This window comes from Pleuronectes platessa, chromosome 24, assembly GCF_947347685.1.
Source record: "Pleuronectes platessa chromosome 24, fPlePla1.1, whole genome shotgun sequence".
In the NCBI taxonomy this organism is placed as follows: Eukaryota; Metazoa; Chordata; class Actinopteri; order Pleuronectiformes; family Pleuronectidae; genus Pleuronectes; species Pleuronectes platessa.
In genome coordinates, this window is record NC_070649.1 from 11,832,487 (window position 1) to 11,854,441 (window position 21,955).

General features: G+C 42.5%; 3 protein-coding genes across 3 annotated transcripts in view; 1 reads left to right on the plus strand and 2 right to left on the minus strand.

Moving 5' to 3' along the window:
• LOC128431094 (uncharacterized) overlaps positions 1 to 21,955 on the minus strand; it is an 870,493-nt gene that overhangs the window by 494,498 nt on the left and 354,040 nt on the right. The window lies entirely within an intron of this gene.
• LOC128431085 (uncharacterized) lies at positions 2,687 to 6,517 on the minus strand. The gene is made up of 6 exons (XM_053417306.1): positions 6,369 to 6,517; positions 5,051 to 5,740; positions 4,582 to 4,942; positions 4,023 to 4,492; positions 3,585 to 3,910; positions 2,687 to 3,441 (listed from the first exon to the last, which is right to left on the minus strand). The coding sequence occupies exons 1-6, from the start codon at positions 6,377 to 6,379 to the stop codon at positions 2,804 to 2,806; spliced, it is 2,496 nt and encodes an 831-aa protein (XP_053273281.1). The 5' UTR covers positions 6,380 to 6,517; the 3' UTR covers positions 2,687 to 2,803.
• LOC128431088 (oocyte zinc finger protein XlCOF6.1-like) lies at positions 19,913 to 21,810 on the plus strand. Its single transcript, XM_053417309.1, has one exon. The coding sequence runs from the start codon at positions 19,915 to 19,917 to the stop codon at positions 21,208 to 21,210; it is 1,296 nt and encodes a 431-aa protein (XP_053273284.1). The 5' UTR covers positions 19,913 to 19,914; the 3' UTR covers positions 21,211 to 21,810.

The following is a 21,955-nucleotide window of genomic DNA, read 5'->3' on the forward strand; positions in this document are numbered from 1 at the left end:
GTGCTAGGAAAATGTACCAGGGAGCAGTTGCTAAAAATTGCAGAGCATTACTAAATAGAGCTTCCAAAAACGGTTCGCAAGGAAGTAATGCACTCCACTTCAAAGGCCCAGTTAGGACAGGTTGGTGTTTCCCCCTTCTATTTGTTCCAGAGATGAGGTTGTTGCTGAAGAGGAAGTAGCTGCCAGATCAAGGTTAAAGGGCAGTACAAGTTTTTTCCTTTCTGACTTTGGTGACATAACATTTGAACAGAAGAAACAGGAAAGTGAAGCACGTGCCCATGAAGAGTGAATTAATGCCAGGGAGAAAGAATGGGAGTTTGGACATTAAAGGTAATTACTAGGCTGCGTGAGGTTGAACTGGAGCTGGTTAAAGAGCTTAAGTTGTCTCCAGTTTCGCCAGCAGTGTCCACAGATACTTTTGAATCTGTTAAGATTCTTGAAGTAAAGAGACACCATAATAATTGAATGTATGTTTTATGCACTTTAAAATGCAGTTACAATCAGAGAAAGGCTTGTACTTGAAATTGTGTTTAATTTGAATAAGATGCAGTCCAGATGAGGAACTGAAGGCTCTGTGTCGTTACTGCTGCTGCATTCATGCTGTATTCTACAGATATACTTAGTTGCTTTGGTATCAATCTTCGGCACCGCAACATATATCTCCAACCAATAGTTTGACATTAAAAAAATAAATCTAACATTAGGGTAAAATTTGCCAAAAATCGTAAAAACGGAAGTGGTACTGGCTCCTTGGTGTTGTCAGAACATGCTAGCACATTGAGGCTTATGGTTAGAGTATGTGTGTCCAAGCAACTTCGACAAAGAAAGAAATAATTTTACATTAAGTTTTCGTGGAAATCGTTTCGAAAAAATATTGGGTTTTTTTGGGGGAGGGGCGCCAGGAGTGAAGCTTGCCTAGAGCGCCAAATGTGCTAGGGCCGGCCTGGCCTCCCATCCACTCCTTCTCGATCTCCCTCATACACTCCTCTACCCAGTGTTTCCTGTACACATAATATGCCATATTTGATAATTTCCAATATTTGTTGTCTTTTCCTTTTCTTGCGTAGCCTTTGGGCATTAAATGAGGTGACGGTTGCCATTATCCTGATTTTCATTTTTTGTTCTTAGATTTACTCTTCTTGTTAATTCTGTGCTGCCTCTCCGTGTTTTGTCTTCTCCTTATTTGTGTCATTTTCATCGCCAAGTCCTTGTCTGATTCTGAGTCGAGTGCTTTTGGATCTAGGGCCTGGTCTGCAGTCTGTCGAAGTCGCGCCGCTCTGTGTTTCTCTTACGGAGCTAAGCTCGGCAGCTGACTGCCGCGCCGTGCTGTCCCGTTCTCCGCAGTCCGTGCTTTTTTCGTTCTGTTTTTTTGTCTTTCGTTCAGTTATTTTCTCCCCTTGCTCTGCACTTTCCTCCGCTCCTTTGTTTTCTCCTCCTCCCTCCCGCTTTGCACCAGGCCTTGACGCACTGGCCGCACGCTTGTGTAAATACTTATAAAATATTTTTCTGGAATAAAAACAGTCAAATGTAGATCCCATTTGGAGTTTTAGGGGTAAAAAGCATTGTAGCCGAATCCAGTACAATTTAAGTAAATGGAAACTCCTTCAAACGAATAAAATCAATTTGGGAGAAAGTTTTTAAACTACAAAGGATTTCCTTAGTCAAGTAATTCTATTTTGTAGTCAGTTGGCTTTAATGTCACAGTGTCATTGATTGCTATGATGTTTAAGATTCCTTTGATTTCTCAGCTGGAACATTTCTATGCCTCCGCGCCTATGCCTATACCAAATGTACCGGTTGCAAAGCTGAACTATTTATACAATCTGAGGAGATCCAAGAGAGTGTGGGTGTTTTGCCTTGGCCCAAAAAGAAGGTATGATTACACCATGAAGCAAGTCTCACACCATGATGTAAGACACCATCCATTAAAATCACTATGCGTTTCTTGTAAAAACATTACATCAATTTTTTTCATTTTCATAGTTTCATAAATACAAGTTATTTTCTTTTTATCTCTTGCACCGTTCACGTTTAAAACCCCAACTTTAAAAACATCCATGTTGATTAAAATGTTTGAAACAGAAAACAATAAATTAATTAATACAAACATTCCTGTCCATCACTGCTCAGTTGTCTCTTTGCTCTGAGCACCACTTTTTTTAGTCTTAAAACTTCCTAGGAGTGAATTTAATTATATACGGGGGTTGCCTGCCAGTTCCAGGGTTTCAGCCCCTCTTCCCAGGCCGATTTTAGTGCACTTTTCTGGGCATGAAGTGGGAGTCAACCCACTGTGGATTTTTCATCACAAGTGATGAAATTCTAGAATTAATGTTTAAAAATAGAAAAAAGCATCTGAGGTCACGAGTCTGGGTCACTCACATCTTCCCAGAAAGTTAACTTACCGAAATTAATGTTATTTTTCCATTTAAAAGAAAATCCCTCTTCAGGACATGGCGAACAGTGTGTATGCAAATGTAAAAAATAAATTATAAATGTCGACATTATTTACACTGTTTTGTATTGTACAATAATGGAAAACATTTTTTTTCTTAAAATAAAGACGTAAAGACGTATATACAGTTGGAACACTGTTTTTATTCTTGAAAATTAAATAAATAAGCAGGAAAGTGACATGAACACTCAGGTGTCTGCAACAATGCCCCCCTGCCAGCCAGGCCCCCCATACTGAATGCTTAAAATGAGTTGAAATATTATGAGAAGATGAAGAGTACAGCAAATTATTTGTATTAGCATCAAAACACTTTACTGTAATTGTGTTTTAAAAGTACAGAGACAATATTTGCTAGTCGTCGAGCCATTCACAACTTGCACCCTCTCTGTTAAAAGAGTTCTTGTTGACTCCATAGTCAAACATAACTTCCTCATCCACCAGTAAAGTCCTGTTTGCGAGGAAAAGGATGATATCCTTTTCTTCTCCATCCATGTCAACAGCAAAATGCATGGGCCTTATGTTGGATTTTCTTTTGGAGTGATTGATCAGCCTGCCAACCGTCTGCATCCCAGGGTGGCAATGACAAGTCTCTGAGTGGGCATCAATGCACATTGCCTGTCCTTTGCTGTTCCAGAAAAAGAAGATATAGCCAGTCTCCTTTTCATTGGTGATTTTGTTAATTTTCTCGCCCTTCTTTCTGCTAACAACAGTTCCATGGTAGTCGCAGACAACCTCACCAGCCTCAAATGTGCGGGTCGTAATGATCCCTCTGCCCCTTTCGTTGAAATCCTGAATGTAAAGTCCTTTCCACTGCTGTGTTTTCACCATTGTCTGGATCTGTTTGCTGTCCATGATACGGTCAACAGATCCAGATGGTGCCCAGTTGTCGATAACTGCACTGCCTATGTTGGCAGTCATCCCCTTCCATCCCTGCTTTCGTACCCATGCGTCGACTCGGTCTTTGGCTGGCATACGCCGACTGAATTGTTCTGTCAAAAATAAATAACAAGTTTTGTTAGTCATGAATACAATAATTGAAATCTTTGATTTGTGCGATCAGTCTTACTTGAAAGTAATGTTAAATATAAATAAATAATAATACATACTCAAAAATTAAATAATAAGTACTCACCACGGGTATGGTTTACACGCTTTTCAAATTGAATCGCCCTCCAGCGTGTGTAAAGCTTCTGCTCCCAGTCTTGAGAGACATTCCTGCGCTCTTTCACTTGTGGCTGTTTCCCACTCAGTGTAACAGGGTGTTTTTTCAGGAGTTGATTGAGTGCCTCATGGAACCTGACCTTTTCATTTTCCCCTGGAAGCTTGTGCAAATGTATCACTGGCTGTTTCAATGAAAGGTCAGCACAATGGTCACCATGGTTGGAAGACTCATCAGACGGATGAATAGGCCCTTCTCCAAACGGCTCATGACTGTTGCCTTCTCCGGAAGGCCTGGCACTACATAAAAATGAAAAATAGTGAGATTAGAAGAAAAACAAGTGCGTTCATTATAGATAATGGTGTGCTTGACTATGTTGGCATTGTCTTGACAAATATAAAATATGCTCACCTTGACACCTCAACCATCTTGGCCAATAGATCAGCGCCCTCCACAACTGCCCGCCGATTTTTCAATCGATAGTGTTTTGCAGCTGTGTGGACAGAATGGGCCAGGTAGCCAGCCACCAATGCCTTCTTTGGCTCATCCAAGTGGTTAGCTTCCGTCTCAAATGTTCTCCGCACAGTCTGGCTGTTCACATGGGGGAGGTTGTGCTTTTCATGCAGGCGGTCCAGGTCAGAGGTTGGGTTGTTGATTTTCTTCCCCGTTGAGGAGACAAAGAAGAATTCATCACCATCCTTGTCATTCCGTTCGTCCCGCTTGCGTTTCCCTTTGGCAGCAAGGTGTTGTGGTCGCACTCTTGTGTAGTACTTTTCAAACCACTCCTCCTCCTGCTTCGACAGGGCAATTCCAACCGCAAAATTTGCTGCATATATGATTGTATGTTCCGCTTCTTGTTTCCGCCCAAGCCATTCGGCGACCTGTAGAAAATGAGGATATGCCATTGATTAGTAAATGTAATGGCTAAACTGTCAAGGGAAATCTATCAATAGAGGACAGTAACACTCACCTTCATGTTCTCCACCACACATGGCCTTTGGCAGTGCTTCAGTATGACGATTGCCTCCAGATAGTACAGCACAAATATGCACTGAGAAGCCGCCAGGGGGGGGGTAGAGCTGTCACCAAGTTGATTCATGATGTTCAAAAATCCTTCCTCAGCTTTCTCAAAAATGGCCCAGCAGTCACGAGGACTAAGAACATCTTTATCCATTAACATGGCATGCCTCTTGGATACAATCTCTTTGCTCACTTGCTTAGAGAGCATACTCTGCACAGAGCCAATGTAATCCACGAAATCAACGCAGTCATTGTAGAGCGCCTTGTCATCCTTTCTCAGATTGGTCAATGCAGTGTTGTAATCCAAGAATCTGTAAGGAGGAAGGAGATGGATTTAAGTTAAGTTATGTACATGCAATAACAAGTATTTATGTGTATAGTGTAAACTGTTGACATCATAATAAAACAAAAGTACCAACCTTTTCAAGCACTTTAGGTAATTGACTGAAGTCTTTGCCCTGTAGTTTGCCTCCGACTGTTTTCTTGTGTAGCTTAAGAGCTTCTCTCTGTCCCTGACAAACTTCAAGGATGGTTCGACAGGGTTGGCATAATAAAGGTACCGAGAAACAGTCTCAACCTCCTGTTTGTACCTCGTATTTTCCAAATTGACCCGTAGGTGTTCGGCAAAGCCCTGAAGCAGTGGATGATCTATAGAATGCTTTTCCAGAATCCCCATTTCGTTCGCTTTCTTCAATGAGGTTCTGGCCTTGTAAGCTGTTTCCCGGTTACATTGAAACAGTTCACCGCTGCTGGCAGATTCCACGTCAGATGACCCTGCCTCTCCGGATGGCTCACCAGTTTCTGCGACCAACCTTTGATTCCCTTGGGGCAAAGGTGTAGGCTCTCCGGTCACAAACAAGTGATGACTTTTCAGCTCCACAATCAGTCTTTTGAGTGGATTTGAAGATGAGACAATGCGGCTAAGAACTTGATAGCTAAAAGCCCGTCCAGTCTTCAGGAGGTCCAACACGTCACTCTTGGCCTTTTCAACCACCTCTTCTCTGTCTGATTCTTCTGATTCCTTCATGCATGATCTGCGCAGGTGACAGCTTAGGGATTCTTGGGTCTTCATACAAACTGGACAGAGGAGCCAGTGTCTGCTTGATTTCCTGGAAAAAGAAAATAAATACATTAATCCATACGTCATTACAACAAAAGTTGTACAATGGTTACACATGGTAATACATCAGTGGTGTATAAAGTACTTGAATGCCATACTTGAGTGAAAGTACAGATATCGTACCTGAGGTTCAAATAGTAATAGACTAGTGCATCTGAACTTCTAGGGACAACAAAGAACGAACATAGTAATAAACAATTGTCTCTTGTGTCTGCCTAAGACCACTAATAGACCACAGTGTAACTGCTAAACAATTCTGTAAATATCACTATAAATGGACGTTTTCGTTTTCTAATCAGTAGCAGGAGTGATACACAATACCCCTTGTGATAAGTCAGCTAAAGGAAACAAGTTCTAGGCACAAAAAATAGGATAGTTTTCCTCTTTGGTTAACAACCTGCACAGTGCTAGGAAAAAAATCACTGGACACGTCCAGTTATGAGAATAGATAAATAGAGAGTACAGAAATTTATGTACAAATTTTCTAATGTGAAAGTAAAAAGTCGTCAGGAAAATAAATACTCAAGTAAAGTACAGATATGTGAAAAATCTACTTAAGTAATCTACCTCCCACCACTGTATCAATGCTATTAAGGAAAACTTTAAATATTTCTTACCTTGGAGCCATTTGTCAAACTGAGATAGGTCAGTGAAGATGAAGCAATAACAATTGGTTTTGTTTGTATCCAGCAGTTGAGGGATGATTCTCCAGTCCAGCAGTTGAGGAAAGGTTCTCCAGAGTGAATTACAGCTGGAAAGCCCAATACTTATACACAGATGGGACAGGGAATGTTGATGGGTGGAGCTACAACAAAATACTGGGTGCTGGTTGGTTAGTGTATGCGATCCACCATTGAACCCTGCTAGGGTGGCCTGCTATTCAAATCAAACCTTCTCTTGCATATGTCCATTCTTTCCAGGCTCAAAATAGTTTTTCTGTAAAGTTTCCTCAAACAGGGGAATTAATTTTGAAAAGTTTATAAATAAGTGTTTCTCTTTGGGGTAGCTTGATAGATATAATTCCTCAGTTCCATTCATATTTCTTGGCTGGAGGAATGTTGTTGGACCGGCGGGCGTGTTGTGCTGTGCTTTTTGTGAAAGGCGGGGTCATTAACAATAACAAAGGATGTGTAACTCACTTCACACTTCTGTTGTGGCAATGACTGTGTGTGAATGACCCTGGGTGAGCACTCAGGGTGGGGGCTGTGTGGCTCACAGTGTTTGATGAAACTTTACAGAAAAACAATTTTGAGCCTGGAAAGAATGGACATATGCAAGAGAAGGTCTTTCTACCTGAGAGACCTTGATCTTTGACATTTGTTTGTTTGTATTCAGAAGATTCTCAAAAAAAGTGTTTATTTTAAGGGAATACCATGCACCCTTTGTTTGAGGGTTCTCTTAAGAATTATCACTTTTATTTGATATGAAAAGCAGGCCACCTTTGTTTGCACCCAGTATTTTGTTGTAGCTCCACCCATCAACATTCCCTGTCTCATCTGTGTATAAGTATTGGGCTTTCCAGCTGTAATTCACTCTGGAGAGCCTCCCCTCAACTGCTGGATACAAACAAAACCAATTGTTATTGCTTCATCTTCACTGACCTATCTCAGTTTGACAAATGGCTCCACGGTAAGGAATTTTTAATGTTTTTCTGTTTTATAAATACATGTTTGGAATTATTTATAGCCTGTAGAGTTAAACTAAAAAAAGTTAATCATGCCTTTTCTTTTCTTTTACAAGGAAAGCTCCAAACAGGCACTATTTGCTATGTCCTGCTTGTTCCAAAACACAAGATATCCTGTCTGTCCATTTGACGAGGGTATGCATGAAAGATGGCTCGAGGGAAGATATACAAGCCATTGTTGAAAATGCCAAGAAAGAAGCAAGCGAGATCCTTAAGGAAGGCAGAATTTTCAATTATTCAAACCTCACTGAAATCATGTCAAATGAAGATCCAATCCAAAGGTAAGTGGCTTCCAGAACGTTATCTTGCTCCTTTTTTTTTGATAAGAATTTGTATATACTGATATTTTCAAATATCTTGTTTTCTTATTGACAGACTGGTTGAGGAGCTGAAAAATCGACACATGGTTATACGTGGCATACCCGACTCTCAGGCCAATGCTGAGCCTTTAGCTGCTCAGACACTATCCAATACAGATGCTAAAGCTGGACCATCCACTAGACCGACTTCTAACAATGAAGGGGGTGACATGGCTGACGAGGCCCCTGTTGGCACTCGAACAAGAAAGTTTGCTCAAAAAAGCAAGCAAGCAAGAAATGTATGAGAAAGGCCTTTACGACAGACATCCTCTGAGCCACCCACTTCTCAAAGATTTTGCCATAGACCTGAAAAAAGACAAAAAGATTCGAAATTACAAACAGGAGGTAAGGACCAATAAATGTTTAACACTTTTTCTGAGAACCTTTATACGCATTTATATGAAGCAAAACAGTCATTGCTAGAAGGTCACTGAACATGATGTCTTTTATTTTCAGGTTGAAAACGTCTCTCGGTATCTATATTTTGCTAACAAAGAGGACGTTTCCTTGCAGTTTGTTTATGAGAAAGAAAAAGTCAAAACGTTCCTCACTAAAACCTCTGCTACTCTGAAGAATAGAACACAGATAAATTACCTCAAGAGCTTGAAAAGATTCCTGAAATTCCACACGGACACAACCAACCTGATAAATACGGATAAGCAGCTCCATGAAGAGGCCAAATGTTTCACTCAGCTCCTCAGCCAGATGATGCCGATACTGGGCAAGCAAGCAAGGAAGGAGATCCTCAACCAAAGGTTTGTTTCATTGTACCCATATAAATGGTCAATACCTGGTAATCTTTTCTCTGCCTGCTGCAATGTGATTTGTTATCACATTTGATACTGGTGCCATTAACTGAGTTTCACTTCTGACTTCATAAGTCATATGTCTCATATCACACCTTTTTTTTTCTCACAGGCATGAGTGGATGCTGAACGAAAATCAGTTGTCAACACAAGACTGTCATGCTGTTTTGGTGGAGGCCAAGGATAGATTCTTGGCATGTTTGGATGCACTGTCTGAAGAGGATCCTGCCACATTGGATTCGAGCGATAACCAGATTGTGTTGTACTACCTTGAGGCTGTTGTGGTTCTAGGACACATGCAACGGCCGAGTGTGGTGGAAAACATGACTGTGAGTGAGTGGTTATCAAGGTTCAAAGAACTTTCACCGGAGACAGGTCATCCACGTTGGGTGATTGCGGTAAAGGAGCACAAGACTGCAGCAACACAACTGGCCTCGTTTGCGCTTTCACAGGAGCAGGAGCAAGTAAGTTCACCACAATTCCTGCCTGAATTCTATTACAGCTGAAAGTAGCATAATTAATTTATTTTTCTCCTATCAATGTACTTTCTTTTGTCCAACAGTGGTTTGATATCTACTACAGACGGTTGCGGCCAGTCTTCCAGAGAGCCGGAAGGGGACGACGAGGATCCAAAAGATTTATTCTTCCTTTCCAGCACAGGGAAGGGGGTTCACCGGACCACCAATGACATTGCACGGTTGCAAAAAAAGTTCAATGTCCCGGCAGTGAGCAGCAAGGTGGTACGCAGAGTCTTTGAGAAGAGCACCAAGGATATGAGCGATTCTGCAAAAACATTGGTGGCGGGCTACCTTACCCATTCAAATGCGGTAGCAGAGCAGCATTACCGCTACCCCACACCTGGACAGCTTGTAAAGGGTATACACATTTTGAAAGGCATGGTTCCTTCGACAACGTCATCTTCAGGGGATGAAACCAGCTCCGATCCTTCAGGCGAGGGAAACGACTGTGAGTCTTCCGGGGAGAGTACAGGAAGCAGCAATCCAGGCAGAACCACCCGTTCTGCTACTGTTGCCAAGTCGGATTCGAATCCGTCATTTGACAACTTACTTAAAAAGTGGCCTGTGACAATGGATGGGCCTAAACCGAAACGGGAGCTGTTATAGTAGAGGAGTCTTCTTGGCGAAAGGCTTATGAACGTTGGGAGAAGATGCAGTGGAACATGCGACAAGAATCTTTTCGCTGTGAGTATTTTCTTTCCACATCTTACGTCATTTTCATGAAAAACAATTACAAATTCAAAGTTGTCAATTAATGTATTCATGACTAACACAACTGTTTTTTCACAGCACATTTCCTTTGGCGTCAGCCAACACATAAGCATCTCCAAGAATGGGTTGAAAAGCAGCCATGGATGGTAAAACGAACGTCGAGCTGCTATTAACATCATGGACTGCAAACGGATGCAGAGAAATGTGAAGAAGCAAAAATGGAAAGGACTTTGTATCCAACACTCGGAAGGGACGGGCACAAGGATCATGGCAAATTGCAGCTTTTGTGTTGGTGAAGTGGTGTGTGACTTCCATAGGGCTGTTGTCACAAATAGTGATGGTCAGCAAGTGAGCAGCTGTCAATGCCACTCTAAAAAGCAGCCTCTAGGCATATTGATCAAGTACTGTAGTAAAAATGCAAATGTAAAGCCCAAACATTGCACCTTTGAAATGGATGGAGAGAAGAGACGTGTGACTCTTTTCCTTGCAACCAGGAAGATTTCTCCAAAACAAGAAGTGTTGCTCTCTAATTCTTTCAAAGGAACTCTTGAATGATAGGGATGAGGACTCCAAAAGCCTACAGGGCATCGGCCATGTCCTGGACTAGTGAAATGTTACAGATGTGTCTTGGCTAGTCCCAGATGCTCTGGGAGAGCTTATTACACAGAATTAATACTTGTGCTAGCTTGTGTAGCTTTAAGTGAGGTTTTGTGGCCAAAGAAGAAATGTCTACATTATTTACATTGTTTTGTAATGTATTTATATGTTTTTTCTTAAAATAAAGACGCAAATACAATTGGAACAGTGTTTTTATTCCTGGAAAAATGACTGCTGGAGTCAGTGTGGTGACAAAGAACAAGAATTCAAATAAACAAAAACATTGAACATTTAAAAAAAACATGCTAAACTATAAACAAAACAACTGAACCGCTTCATTCATATCTTCCTCCAAAAGATGAGTGACAATATTCCAAGTGTCAGATGAGTGAAATGTATCTATCTATCTATTTATACATATATATGTATATAATGATCTGAAATGCACATTGACTTCAGCAACTTTTAATAGACAACTGCTGGAGTTGCTGCAGGGAAGGGAGACAGACACATCATGAAAACGCAGCCAGGGATAGCCTCAGACCGGAGCCTAGCTGATTATCTATCCGAAAATAGTGCTCCATATTGGGGCTCACGGTGATGCGCAGCACACATCACAGTGGGTTGGTTGTTCACTGCTGTGGTGGTTGTTGTCTCCGCTTGATAGAGGGCTACCTGGTTGATCCTGCCAGTAGCATATGCTTGTCTCAAAGATTAAGCCATGCAAGTTTAAGTACACACGGCCGGTACAGTGAAACTGCGAATGGCTCATTAAATCAGTTATTACATTACATTACATTTCATTTAGCTGACGCTTTTATCCAAAGCGACTTACAATAAGTGCATTCAAACCCGAGGGTACATACCAAGGACGACAAGAATCAAGAAAGTACAATTTCTTCAAAATAAAGCAAAACTACAAAGTGCTATAAGTAAGTGCCATTTAAGTGCTACTAAAGTGTTAGTTTCAAAAGTTGTTAGTGTGTTTTTTTTAATTTTTAATTTTATTTTTTATTCAAGGTTAAGTCGGAAGAGGTATGTTTTTAGTTTTCGGCGGAAGATGTGTAAACTTTCTGATGTCCGGATGTCAATGGGGAGCTCATTCCACCATTTAGGAGACAGGCCCGCAAACAGTCGTGTTTTTGATGAGTGTTTAGCTCGCAGTGAGGGAGCAACGAGCCGATCAGCCGAAGCAGAGCTCCTTTGATCGCTCTCATGTTACTTGGATAACTGTGGCAATTCCAGAGCTAATACATGCCAACGGGCGCTGACCTCCGGGGACGTGTGCATTTATCAGACCCAAAACCCATGCGGGGTGCTCCTCACGGGGTGCCCCGGCCGCTTTGGTGACTCTAGATAACCTTGAGCTGATCGCTGGCCCTCGTGGCGGCGACGTCTCATTCGAATGTCTGCCCTATCAACTTTCGATGGTACTTTTTGTGCCTACCATGGTGACCACGGGTAACGGGGAATCAGGGTTCGATTCCGGAGAGGGAGCCTGAGAAACGGCTACCACATCCAAGGAAGGCAGCAGGCGCGCAAATTACCCACTCCCGACTCGGGGAGGTAGTGACGAAAAATAACAATACAGGACTCTTTCGAGGCCCTGTAATTGGAATGAGTACACTTTAAATCCTTTAACGAGGATCCATTGGAGGGCAAGTCTGGTGCCAGCAGCCGCGGTAATTCCAGCTCCAATAGCGTATCTTAAAGTTGCTGCAGTTAAAAAGCTTGTAGTTGGACCTCGGGATCGAGCTGACGGTCCGCCGCGAGGCGAGCTACCGTCTGTCCCAGCCCCTGCCTCTCGGCGCCCCCTCGATGCTCTTAGCTGAGTGTCCCGCGGGGTCCGAAGCGTTTACTCTGAAAAAACTGAGTGTTCAAAGCAGGCCCGGTCGCCTGAATACCGCAGCTAGGAATAATGGAATAGGACTCCGGTTCTATTTTGTGGGTTTTCTTCTCTGAACTGGCCGAATAAGTAAGTCAATTTTAGTCTAACACATTTTTAAATGTATTAAATGGATAAGAGCATCATAAAAAAAAAAAAAAAATCATTAGCCTGAGTTCCACACAACCCACTTGACCATTACCCCACATAATATTATGCTATTATTACATTTTAAGGGAAAAAATGTGTTAGACTCAAATTCACTTATCCTGGGAATGTCAGCTGACGTGTTGAGATTCCCCAAATAAGTGAATTTGAGTCTAACACATTTGTAAATGTATTAAATGGATAAGACCCAGCTGCAGGGGAGGGAGACAGACACATCGTGAGAACGCAGCCAGGAATAGAGGAGTGAATTTAATTATATACGGGGGTTGCCTGCCAGTTCCAGGGTTTCAGCCCCTCTTCCCAGGCCGATTTTAGTGCACTTTTCTGGGCATGAAGTGGGAGTCAACCCACTGTGGATTTTTCATCACAAGTGATGAAATTCTAGAATTAATGTTTAAAAATAGAAAAAAGCATCTGAGGTCACGAGTCTGGGTCCCTCACATCTTCCCAGAAAGTTAAATTACCGGAATTAATGTTATTTTTCCATTTAAAAGAAAATCCCTCTTCAGCACATGGCCTGACAAGGCTGGTGGTGGTGCTGCTGGTGCTGCTGGGTCCTGGTCCTGGTCCTGGGTCATAAAAAACAACAGAAATCATTAGCCTGAGTTCCACACAACCCACTTGATCATTACCCCACATAATATTATGCTATTATTACATTTTAAGGGAAAAAATGTGTTTGACTCAAATTCACTTATCCTGGGAATGTCAGCTGACGTGTTGAGATTCCCCAAATAAGTGAATTTGAGTCTAACACATTTGTAAATGTATTAAATGGATAAAACCCCAGCTGCAGGGGAGGGAGACAGACACATCATGAGAACGCAGCCAGGAATAGAGGAGTGAATTTAATTATATACCCTAACCCAAATGCACAGTTAAATAAACAGCTGAGTGGTCAGATATGTATCTGACCCCTATCCTACAATCTTTTAGTCTGTGTCTGTCTGAGTTGTAAGTAAAACAAATGTCAACTCTTGAGTATACCCCTTTACTTGCTGAACAGAATGTAAATTGTTTTTCTTTTAGGTGGAAGTCCCTCCATACATCGATTAGTCCCAGCTCCGTGAGCATTTTCTTTGTTATCCTGGCATTAGGAGTCTGCAAATCAGCTTTTACTGACATGAGGACATTGTTTTACTGCTGTTGTTATTATGTAGGTGGGTTTTAAAAACCAGTCTAACGAGTGGAAAAGGGGCTTGAGACCAGGGAGAGTTTTTTCTCATCTGTTGTTAAAGCAACATTTTGATATTTTCTTTACCTTAAAGCAGCAGCTTGATTAGAGTGAGTCTGATGTTTGAGTGTGATCATGTCAAAAAGAGTTAGTCATCACATGTGGCTGCAGGGGGCGCTGTTCTTCAGTAACAGTTACATAGTGTTGCTTTAAAGAGATCTTTACTGAACTGTGTAGACTGTTGAAATTATATCTACCTATCTATATATATATATATATTTATATATATATATATATATAAATATATCTAGTGAGAAAGTTCCTTTTACCTCCAGCTGTTAGTTTTCACATGATGGTTTTATCTTCCCTGCACATTTGTATTTTCAGCCACTGGATGGCGCTTTGTTGTTTTCCTCTTTGTTGATGTGTGAGGCAGCTCACTCTGCTTCAGTGGCTGTTTGCATGTGAGTGCATGTGATGCATGTTTATTATCACTGGATGATGTTGAAGTGTTTTTCCTGCTCAGTTCTTGTATTTTAATTAATGACAAATGTAAATTGAAAACTTGAAACCTGATTGTTAGAAATATTGTGGTGAAATAAACACAGTTACAGTGTTGACCTCTTCTGGTTATTGCTCCACACACGTCTCTTAAACGTGTCGTCTCTGTCGTGGTTCTGTTGACTCACGAGATGAAGACATCGGACTTTGAGTGCAGGACGAGCTTCATCTGGGGAAACATCTGGTTAATACCAAATGCAGACCAGTCCATTCCAGCACATTAACATGAGAACCACCCAGTCACATTTAAAGGGGGTTGATCCCGACCGACTTGATTAAGCCAGAACCTGGTCCATTCAGATTTGACCCTGATCCGACCACATTAATGCAAGTCTGAATCTTCCCGATCCTCTGAGGCCTGATTTTCTAAATGTATCAATAGAGTAAAGTAGATTTACGATGTGAGGGTGTGGATCTATGACAGATTCCTCCTGGTCGGGCCTCACTTTCTGGGTCACCAGTACAGTGTGTTCCAGGTTTGGCTCATACAGTGGTTTTTGGGTGAGGTCAGTTAGTTCCTAATGTTGTGCAATAGTAGTAGACTTGACGTTGGCTAATTATTAAAAATCATGAAATATGATTATTAAAAAAAAAGTGTGTGTGTGTGTGAACCACAGTCAGTGTTATGTATGAGGGGCCGTGAGGGACATTATTCAGAATATCACAAGGTGATCAAGGATAGTTATGTGAGGAGGGGGGGGGGGCTTGTGAGCGCCGCGTAGCAGTGTTTCGGTTGCGGTGAGGAAGGACACACGGTCCGAAGCGGAGTGACCCGGCTCTGCCCGGTCCTGATGCGGCTACGAGCGCTGGGGCGGGTCCCCTGCTGATCCTCCGGCACCGGAGCGACGGGGACCCGCTGCGGGGACCCGCTGCCCGGCCGGCCCCCACGCGGTGCTGGCCGGTCGCGTCGCTCCGGTGCCAGAGGACCAGCCGGAAGACCAGCGGGGGCCCCAGCACTCGTAGCTTTATCAGGACCGGGCGGAGCAGGGTCACTCCGCCTCGGACAGGCTCTCACCGTGTGTCCCTCCTCTCCGCACCCGAAACACTGCTCAGCGGCGCCCACAAGCATTTCAGTTGACCACGCCGCGGTGCTGGCCGGCCACTCCGGGGAGGCTGGTAAGCTCCACAGGCTTCACCGTCAACATCTCCGCGGAGCAGGCACGTGCACATACATTTTGGGGGGCAGCGGTTCAAACCCTCCAAAAAGGGCACCCATCGCCCAAAATTATTTATGAAATTAAAAATAATAATAATAATAAATAAAAAAGCACAGTAGGATATTTTCAACTGATATATTTATTTTTGTCAACAAACTAACTCAAATTATCAAATTGAATGAATAACAGGCAAAAACAGACAAAACAAGGCCATACTGAATAACCAAATAATATGTAAGGGTTAGAGTTCGTGATGGGCTTTGGGGGCTTGTGAGTGCCGCGGAGCATGTCGGGGTGACATTATCACAAGAACTCAAATAAATGCCCATCAGTTTGGATGATTTGAAATGGTCATTTATTATCACACTAGCATTTAATTATCACTGCAAACAATTACGCAGTGATGCCGGTAACGCGCTACTTAGTAACGCGTTACTCTAATCTGACCGCTTTTTTCAGTAACGAGTAATCTAACGCGTTACTATTTCCAAACCAGTAATCAGATTAAAGTTACTTGTCCAAGTCACCTTGCGTTACTATTTCGGTATTTGTGGTTAGCCCGCTGGGCACGTCCTGCGGCTGGGGGAGCAGTCGCCCCGTCGCCCTCCTCACCACGCCGCCGGAGGCTCGGTGTGCGGCACTCCTCGACGTTTTTTTATGGGGGGAGGTGCTCGTCCGCGGTGCGGGGGCTTTCCTTATAGTATGCCGCGGGGCGGTGTCCGTCGGCGCTGCGGAAGGCGGGGACCGGTTGGAGGGGACCGGGTACGACGGTCGGCGACAGCGACTCTGGACGTGTGTCGGGCTCTTCTCGCGGATCACCTCAGCTACAGCGCCCGTTAGGGGAACCCTCCGTTGGCACGGGGGGGGGGGCCTCCGGCGGTGTCTAATAAAGTTAGTGTTGGCCAAACCGGTTGTCATTTTTATGTTGAGGCGGCGGGGGTGTTGTCGGCAGCTGCTGAATGTAACTAATAAAGTAACTTGTAATCTAACTTAGTTACTTTTAAAATCAAGTAACTTGTAATCTAACTTAGTTACTTTTAAAATCAAGTAACTTGTAAAGTAACTAAGTTACTTTTTCAAAGTAACTATGGCAACACTGCAATTACGCTTCACTGAACTGTAAGTAAAGTACAAGAAAGTTAAAATAACAAAACCTGTAATTATTACTTGTGAACGAATATCATTCACAGTTATATTCCACAATACTATGCAAGAGCATTTCAGTTGTGTATATGAGCACATTTCACTATTGTGTATGAGAGCTTTTCAGTAGTGTGTGTGAGAGCTTTTCACTAGTCTGTGTGAGAGCATTTCAGTAGTGTGTGTGAGAGCTTTTCAGTAGTGTGTGCGAGAGCATTTCAGTAGTGTGTGCGAAAGCATTTCAGTAGTGTGTGTGAGAGCATTTCAGTAGTGTGTGTGTGAGAGCATTTCAGTAGTGTGTGTGAGAGCATTTCAGTAGTGTGTGTGAGAGCGTATAGTTTTTCAGTAGTGTGTGTGAGAGCATTTCAGTAGTGTGTGTGAGAGAGTATAGTTTTTCAGTAGTGTGTGTGAGAGCGTTTCAGTTGTGTGTGTGAGAGCATTTCATATGTGTTTGTGAGAGCTTTTCAGTAGTATGTGTGAGAGGGTATTCTGAATAATGTCCCTCACGGCCCCTCATAGTTATGCACAGGGTTGTGTCTGACATGGGGAGGGGGCAATCTGGGACAATTTTGTGTGTGTTTATGTGTGTGTGTGTGTGTGTGTGTTTGGGGGGGTTATTGTCTTTGTCCAGGCTGGGAAGAAGAGGTGTGATAACTGTGGATGAGGAATGCGGGGTAGGGTTAGGACTGGTTCATTGTCTGTTGAATCTGCAAAAGAAAGCATTCAGGTCGTTTGCACGTTTAAGGTCTTCCACACAGTGGGGGGACTTGGTTTTGCAAATGGTGATCACCTGAAGGCCTTTCCAGACAGACGAGGTCTTTCCAGCTTCTTCAAGTACTTTCTTTTGTCCTCTCAATCTCCTTGCCAAACGAGTCTGAACCTATCCTTGTCCCCACTCTTAAGGGCCACCTCCTTCTCTAAATAACCTGCTTGAGTTTAGCTGTTAACCAGTCCTTGTGACTCACCCTGGTGCGTGTTGGAATACAGCTGTCCTCACAGAAGCGGATGTATGACGCCACAGCCTCTGTATATTCTTGTTCGCTCCAAGACTCAAAGTGCGCAAAGAGGAGGAACATGTGCGACGTGCAGCTGCTGCGGGTGTCGGTACATGAGCGGATCAGCGCTGCCGCTGAAGACTTTATGCTGCAGGTGGAGAAAGGAGGAGAAACGGCTCAAGTCCCGACGCTGAGAGCGATGCTAACCGAGCGGCTAACGGCGGCGGCTGAGGAGATCGTCACAGTGTTTGAGGAAACCGTGGCGGTGTATGAAGACAGAATGGAGCAGTTAGATTGGTCAGAGCAGGAGATCTACCGCCTGAGGAGGCTGCTGGATGCTGTGATGAAGCCCGAACTCCAGCATCACAGAGTTGGTAAGTCCCTGGAGGAGCCGCTCACGGGCTAACGTTAGGTAGAATCAGCTCTGCTAACATGACTAGATCAAACTAACAGGGAATGATACGTTTAAAACAATGTCTGGCTGGTTAAATTGATGAAATGTGTAGATAGAAGGATTAGGAGCTTTGACCCTCCACTGCAGCCAGGGGTCACATGTCCTTTATAATAATCTGCAAGATGCTGTTAGAAAGCTCAGCACACGTCTGGGGTGTTCATGCATTTTGGCTCCTTGTGTGTCAAAAGTCCTCCGGACTGCTTCGTCTCATCCTGAAAAACAGACACATTACATCACATTACAAGTCATTTAGCTGACGCTTTTGTCCAAAGCGACTAACATTTTTAGTACACATTTATGAGGGGCCATTTAGGGGTTCAGTATCTTGGCAAAGACACTTAGGCATATACTGGCATATTTTAAAATAAGTTTAATTTCTACATCCCTGTTGTGTCATATAAATAACAATAGACCCTTTTTTTGAGATGCTTGATTTCAAACGATTGCTGTGACACAAAGAACACTATATCCCTGTATGTCATAGCAGCGCTAGACATAGTTGCTAGACAGCAACTGGAGAATCACGGTTTAATTCAAGTACTAAAACTGGTTTACAACGTAGATTGATTCAGTCACTGGAGTTGTGCAGTTAAGATGATCCCTGCTATTGTCGCCGTGTTTGTTTATCAAAATATGAGAAGAGCCAATCCAATGGTTTGGTTCCATCAAGTATTTATTTAGAAGCAATGAAAGTTTAACAGGCATAGCCGGCATTCATTGACAGCCTCGGCTCAATCAGTTAGCACGGGGTAGACAATAATGGCGCAGAACAGAAAGCGTTCGTAATAATTATAACAGTAGGTTTAATGTGATAGGTTAAAATATTGGAGGGGTGTCACCGCAAATCAATTTTGTTCTCCCTAGTTGGTCCACAGCCGTAGTCCCACGCCTCTTGTCAATCAAGGAAGTTACAAGGAGCCGCTCTCCGTCACGCTCCTTCTTTGATAGTTGCTAGGCAACTCTCCCTATCCTGACAGTTGGATGTTGTGTTTCATAAACTAGCCTTGAGTAAAGAATGTTGTGTTCCTGCTCTATCGGCTGTAAGAACTAAACCATAACAATGTCACTCAGACCTTTTATCAAGACAGGTTGAGACTGACCAGCGTTTTGACGCACATCATTTCTAGCTAATTTCAATATTAAACACTAAGTGGAAAAAGGTTATTATTAATAATTTGTTTAAAGACCTTATAAAGGCTCCTGTCCCCACCCCTTTTTTCATTTGTTAAGAGTTCTGTTTCCATACTCCTCTTCACTCACAGACACCCAGAGAAACTAAGATTTTGAAATCCCAACACTATTCCAGTCTATTCCTATTCCATTACACGTGTTAATAATCGTAATATTTTATGCTTGTTTTAGGACAAAAAGTAGAACTTGCTCGTCTGTCTCGCTCCAACTTTCATCTTTAGAAATCTCCCCTTGATGCTTCAGCTTCAAGTACTCGTGCATCACGGTTGTGCTGCTGTGATCATTTTTGATTTGCAGTGTTTACAGAGAAAGATGTTGTTTGGTCTTCGTCTAAAAAATTCCCACAATACTACTGTGAACGAGTCTGTGCAGAAAACCTTCTGCTGCGTTTTTCATGTGTGAAACACAAACCCTGGAGAAACTCTGGAGACAATTCTCTGGTTTTAACCCACAGGTCATGTCTGAAAACAGCTTAACCAACTAACTAACCTCCACTCGCTCTGTTCTGCTCGTGTCGTAGATTGTTTATTTGGCCTAAAACTATAATTATCCTGGAAACACTTGGTTTAACCCAGCTAATTAAACGAGCTGCGTCATAAGACCAACTATAAACCATCTCTGCTTCCTGAGTGTGATCATTCAAAAAATAATAACAGTCAACATTAAACGACACAACACAAGTTTTTAAAACGCTTCAGGATACGCTGAAATTATAAACATGTGTATTTGTGTTTCAGTGTGTCCTGCAGACGTACAGCATCTGATGGTGAATAAAGAAGAGGTTCTCCCTGAGCAGCAGCAGTGGAGCCCCCTTGTGGACCAGGAGGACCCAGAGCCCCCCCACATTAAAGAGGAACAGGAGGAGCCGTGGACCAATCAGGACAGGGAGCAGCTTCAACAACTTGAGCAGGCTGATATCAGGTTCACATTGACTGCTGTCACTGTGAAGAGTGAAGAAGAAGAAGAGAAACCTCAGTTGTCACAGCTTCATCAGAGTCAGACTGAGGAGACCAGAGCGGATTGTGGAGGACAACAACCAGCCAGGACCTCAGGTCCTGATGGACATTTACAACAATGTACTGAGGACAAGACTGTAGACAGTGAAGATGACTGGATGCAGACCAGGGAACCTCAGTCTGGTTTAAATACAAAAAATAACAAACAGCCTCTAAGTGATATGAAATGTAAAACTGCTAAGAAAGCATTTAGTTGCTCTGAGTGTGGTAACACATTTAGACTAAAGGGGGATCTAGCTGTACATATGAGGATTCATACAGGAGAGAAACCATTTAGCTGCTCTGTGTGTGGTAAAATATTTAGAAAAAAGAACCATCTAACTTTACATATAAGGATTCATACAGGAGAGAAAGCATTTAGTTGCTCTGAGTGTGGTCAAACATTTAGACAAAAGGGCCATCTAACTCTACATATGAGGATTCACACAGGAGAGAAACCATTTAGTTGCTCTGAGTGTGGTAAAACATTTAGCCGAAAGTTCATTCTAACTGAACATATGAAGATTCATACAGGAGAGAAATCATTTAGTTGCTCTGTGTGTGGTAAAAGATTTAGCCACAATAATTCTCTAACTTTACATATGAGGATTCATACAGGAGAGAAACCATTTAGTTGCTCTGTGTGTGGTAAAAGATTTGCCCACACTGGTTCTATAACTTTACATATGAGGATTCATACAGGAGAGAAACCATTTAGTTGCTCTGAGTGTGGTAAAACATTTAGCACAAAGGGCAGTCTAACTGAGCATATGACGATTCATACAGGAGAGAAAGCATTTAGTTGCTCTGTGTGTGGTACAAGATTTGCCCACACTGGTGCTCTAACTGAACATATGAGGATTCATACAGGAGAGAAACCATTTAGTTGCTCTGAGTGTGGTAAAACATTTAGACAAAGGAGCCATTTAACTGGACATATGAAGATTCACACAGGAGAGAAACCATTTAGTTGCTCTGAGTGTGGTAAAAGATTTAGACAAAGGAGCCATTTAACTGGACATATGAAGATTCATACAGGAGAGAAACCATTGACTTGCTCCTAGTGTGTTCAATTATTTAGACTAATGGGTAATCTAACTGTACATGACTAGTCAAACAGGAGAGAATTAATTGACCTGCTCCTAATGATTTAAGTTGCATCGTTTGTAACAAACGTTTTATTCGGATAAGTCAGCAACTACTCATATTATACAAATAGTTCACTATTATACATATTAATAGAGAAATTTGAATCCCCCTCAACCTGTCTTTAAATGTTTACCTTGCACAGTATGTATATGTATGTTCTTAACCAGTTCACATGATTAAATATGTTTGATTTAAATCACTGTGCTTACTGATCAGTGACCGAAGAGGCGGTTACAATGTGGAGGGACATGTGACCATGGCTGTAAATAGTAAATTGTTTTGTATTTATATAGAGCTTTTCTAGTCTTGATGACCACTCAAAGCTCTTTACGGTACAGTTTTACATTCACCCATTAACACACATTCATACAGTGCATCTATTAGCAGCACTTTGTCGTTATATGAGGGATAATTCAGGGTTATGCATCTTGCCCAAGGACACTTCGGCATGCAGATGGGGATGACTGGGGATCAAACTCCCGACCTTCAGGACGACCGCTATACCCCTTGGCCTCAGCCGCCCGTTTGTTAGAAAAATACATTTTTCACAGGAAGGTTCAGAGAGAAGTGACCTGAAGGATTTCAGTGGCCGCCATTATAAGAGCTGTCCAAAATCTGAATGCTTCCTAACTTATCACCTTATAGTGGGGCATATAATAG

Excerpts from the sequence above, each read along its gene's own strand:
- LOC128431085 (XM_053417306.1), bottom strand. Across the intron at positions 4,493-4,581 it reads GTGTGGTGGAGAACATGAAG|GTCGCCGAATGGCTTGGGCG; the intron begins GTGAGTGTTACT and ends CATTTTCTACAG. Across the intron at positions 3,911-4,022 it reads AAGATGGTTGAGGTGTCAAG|TGCCAGGCCTTCCGGAGAAG; the intron begins GTGAGCATATTT and ends ATTTTTATGTAG.
- LOC128431088 (XM_053417309.1), top strand. The coding sequence starts at position 19,915 with ATGGTGAATAAAGAAGAGGTTCTCCCTGAGCAGCAGCAGTGGAGCCCC.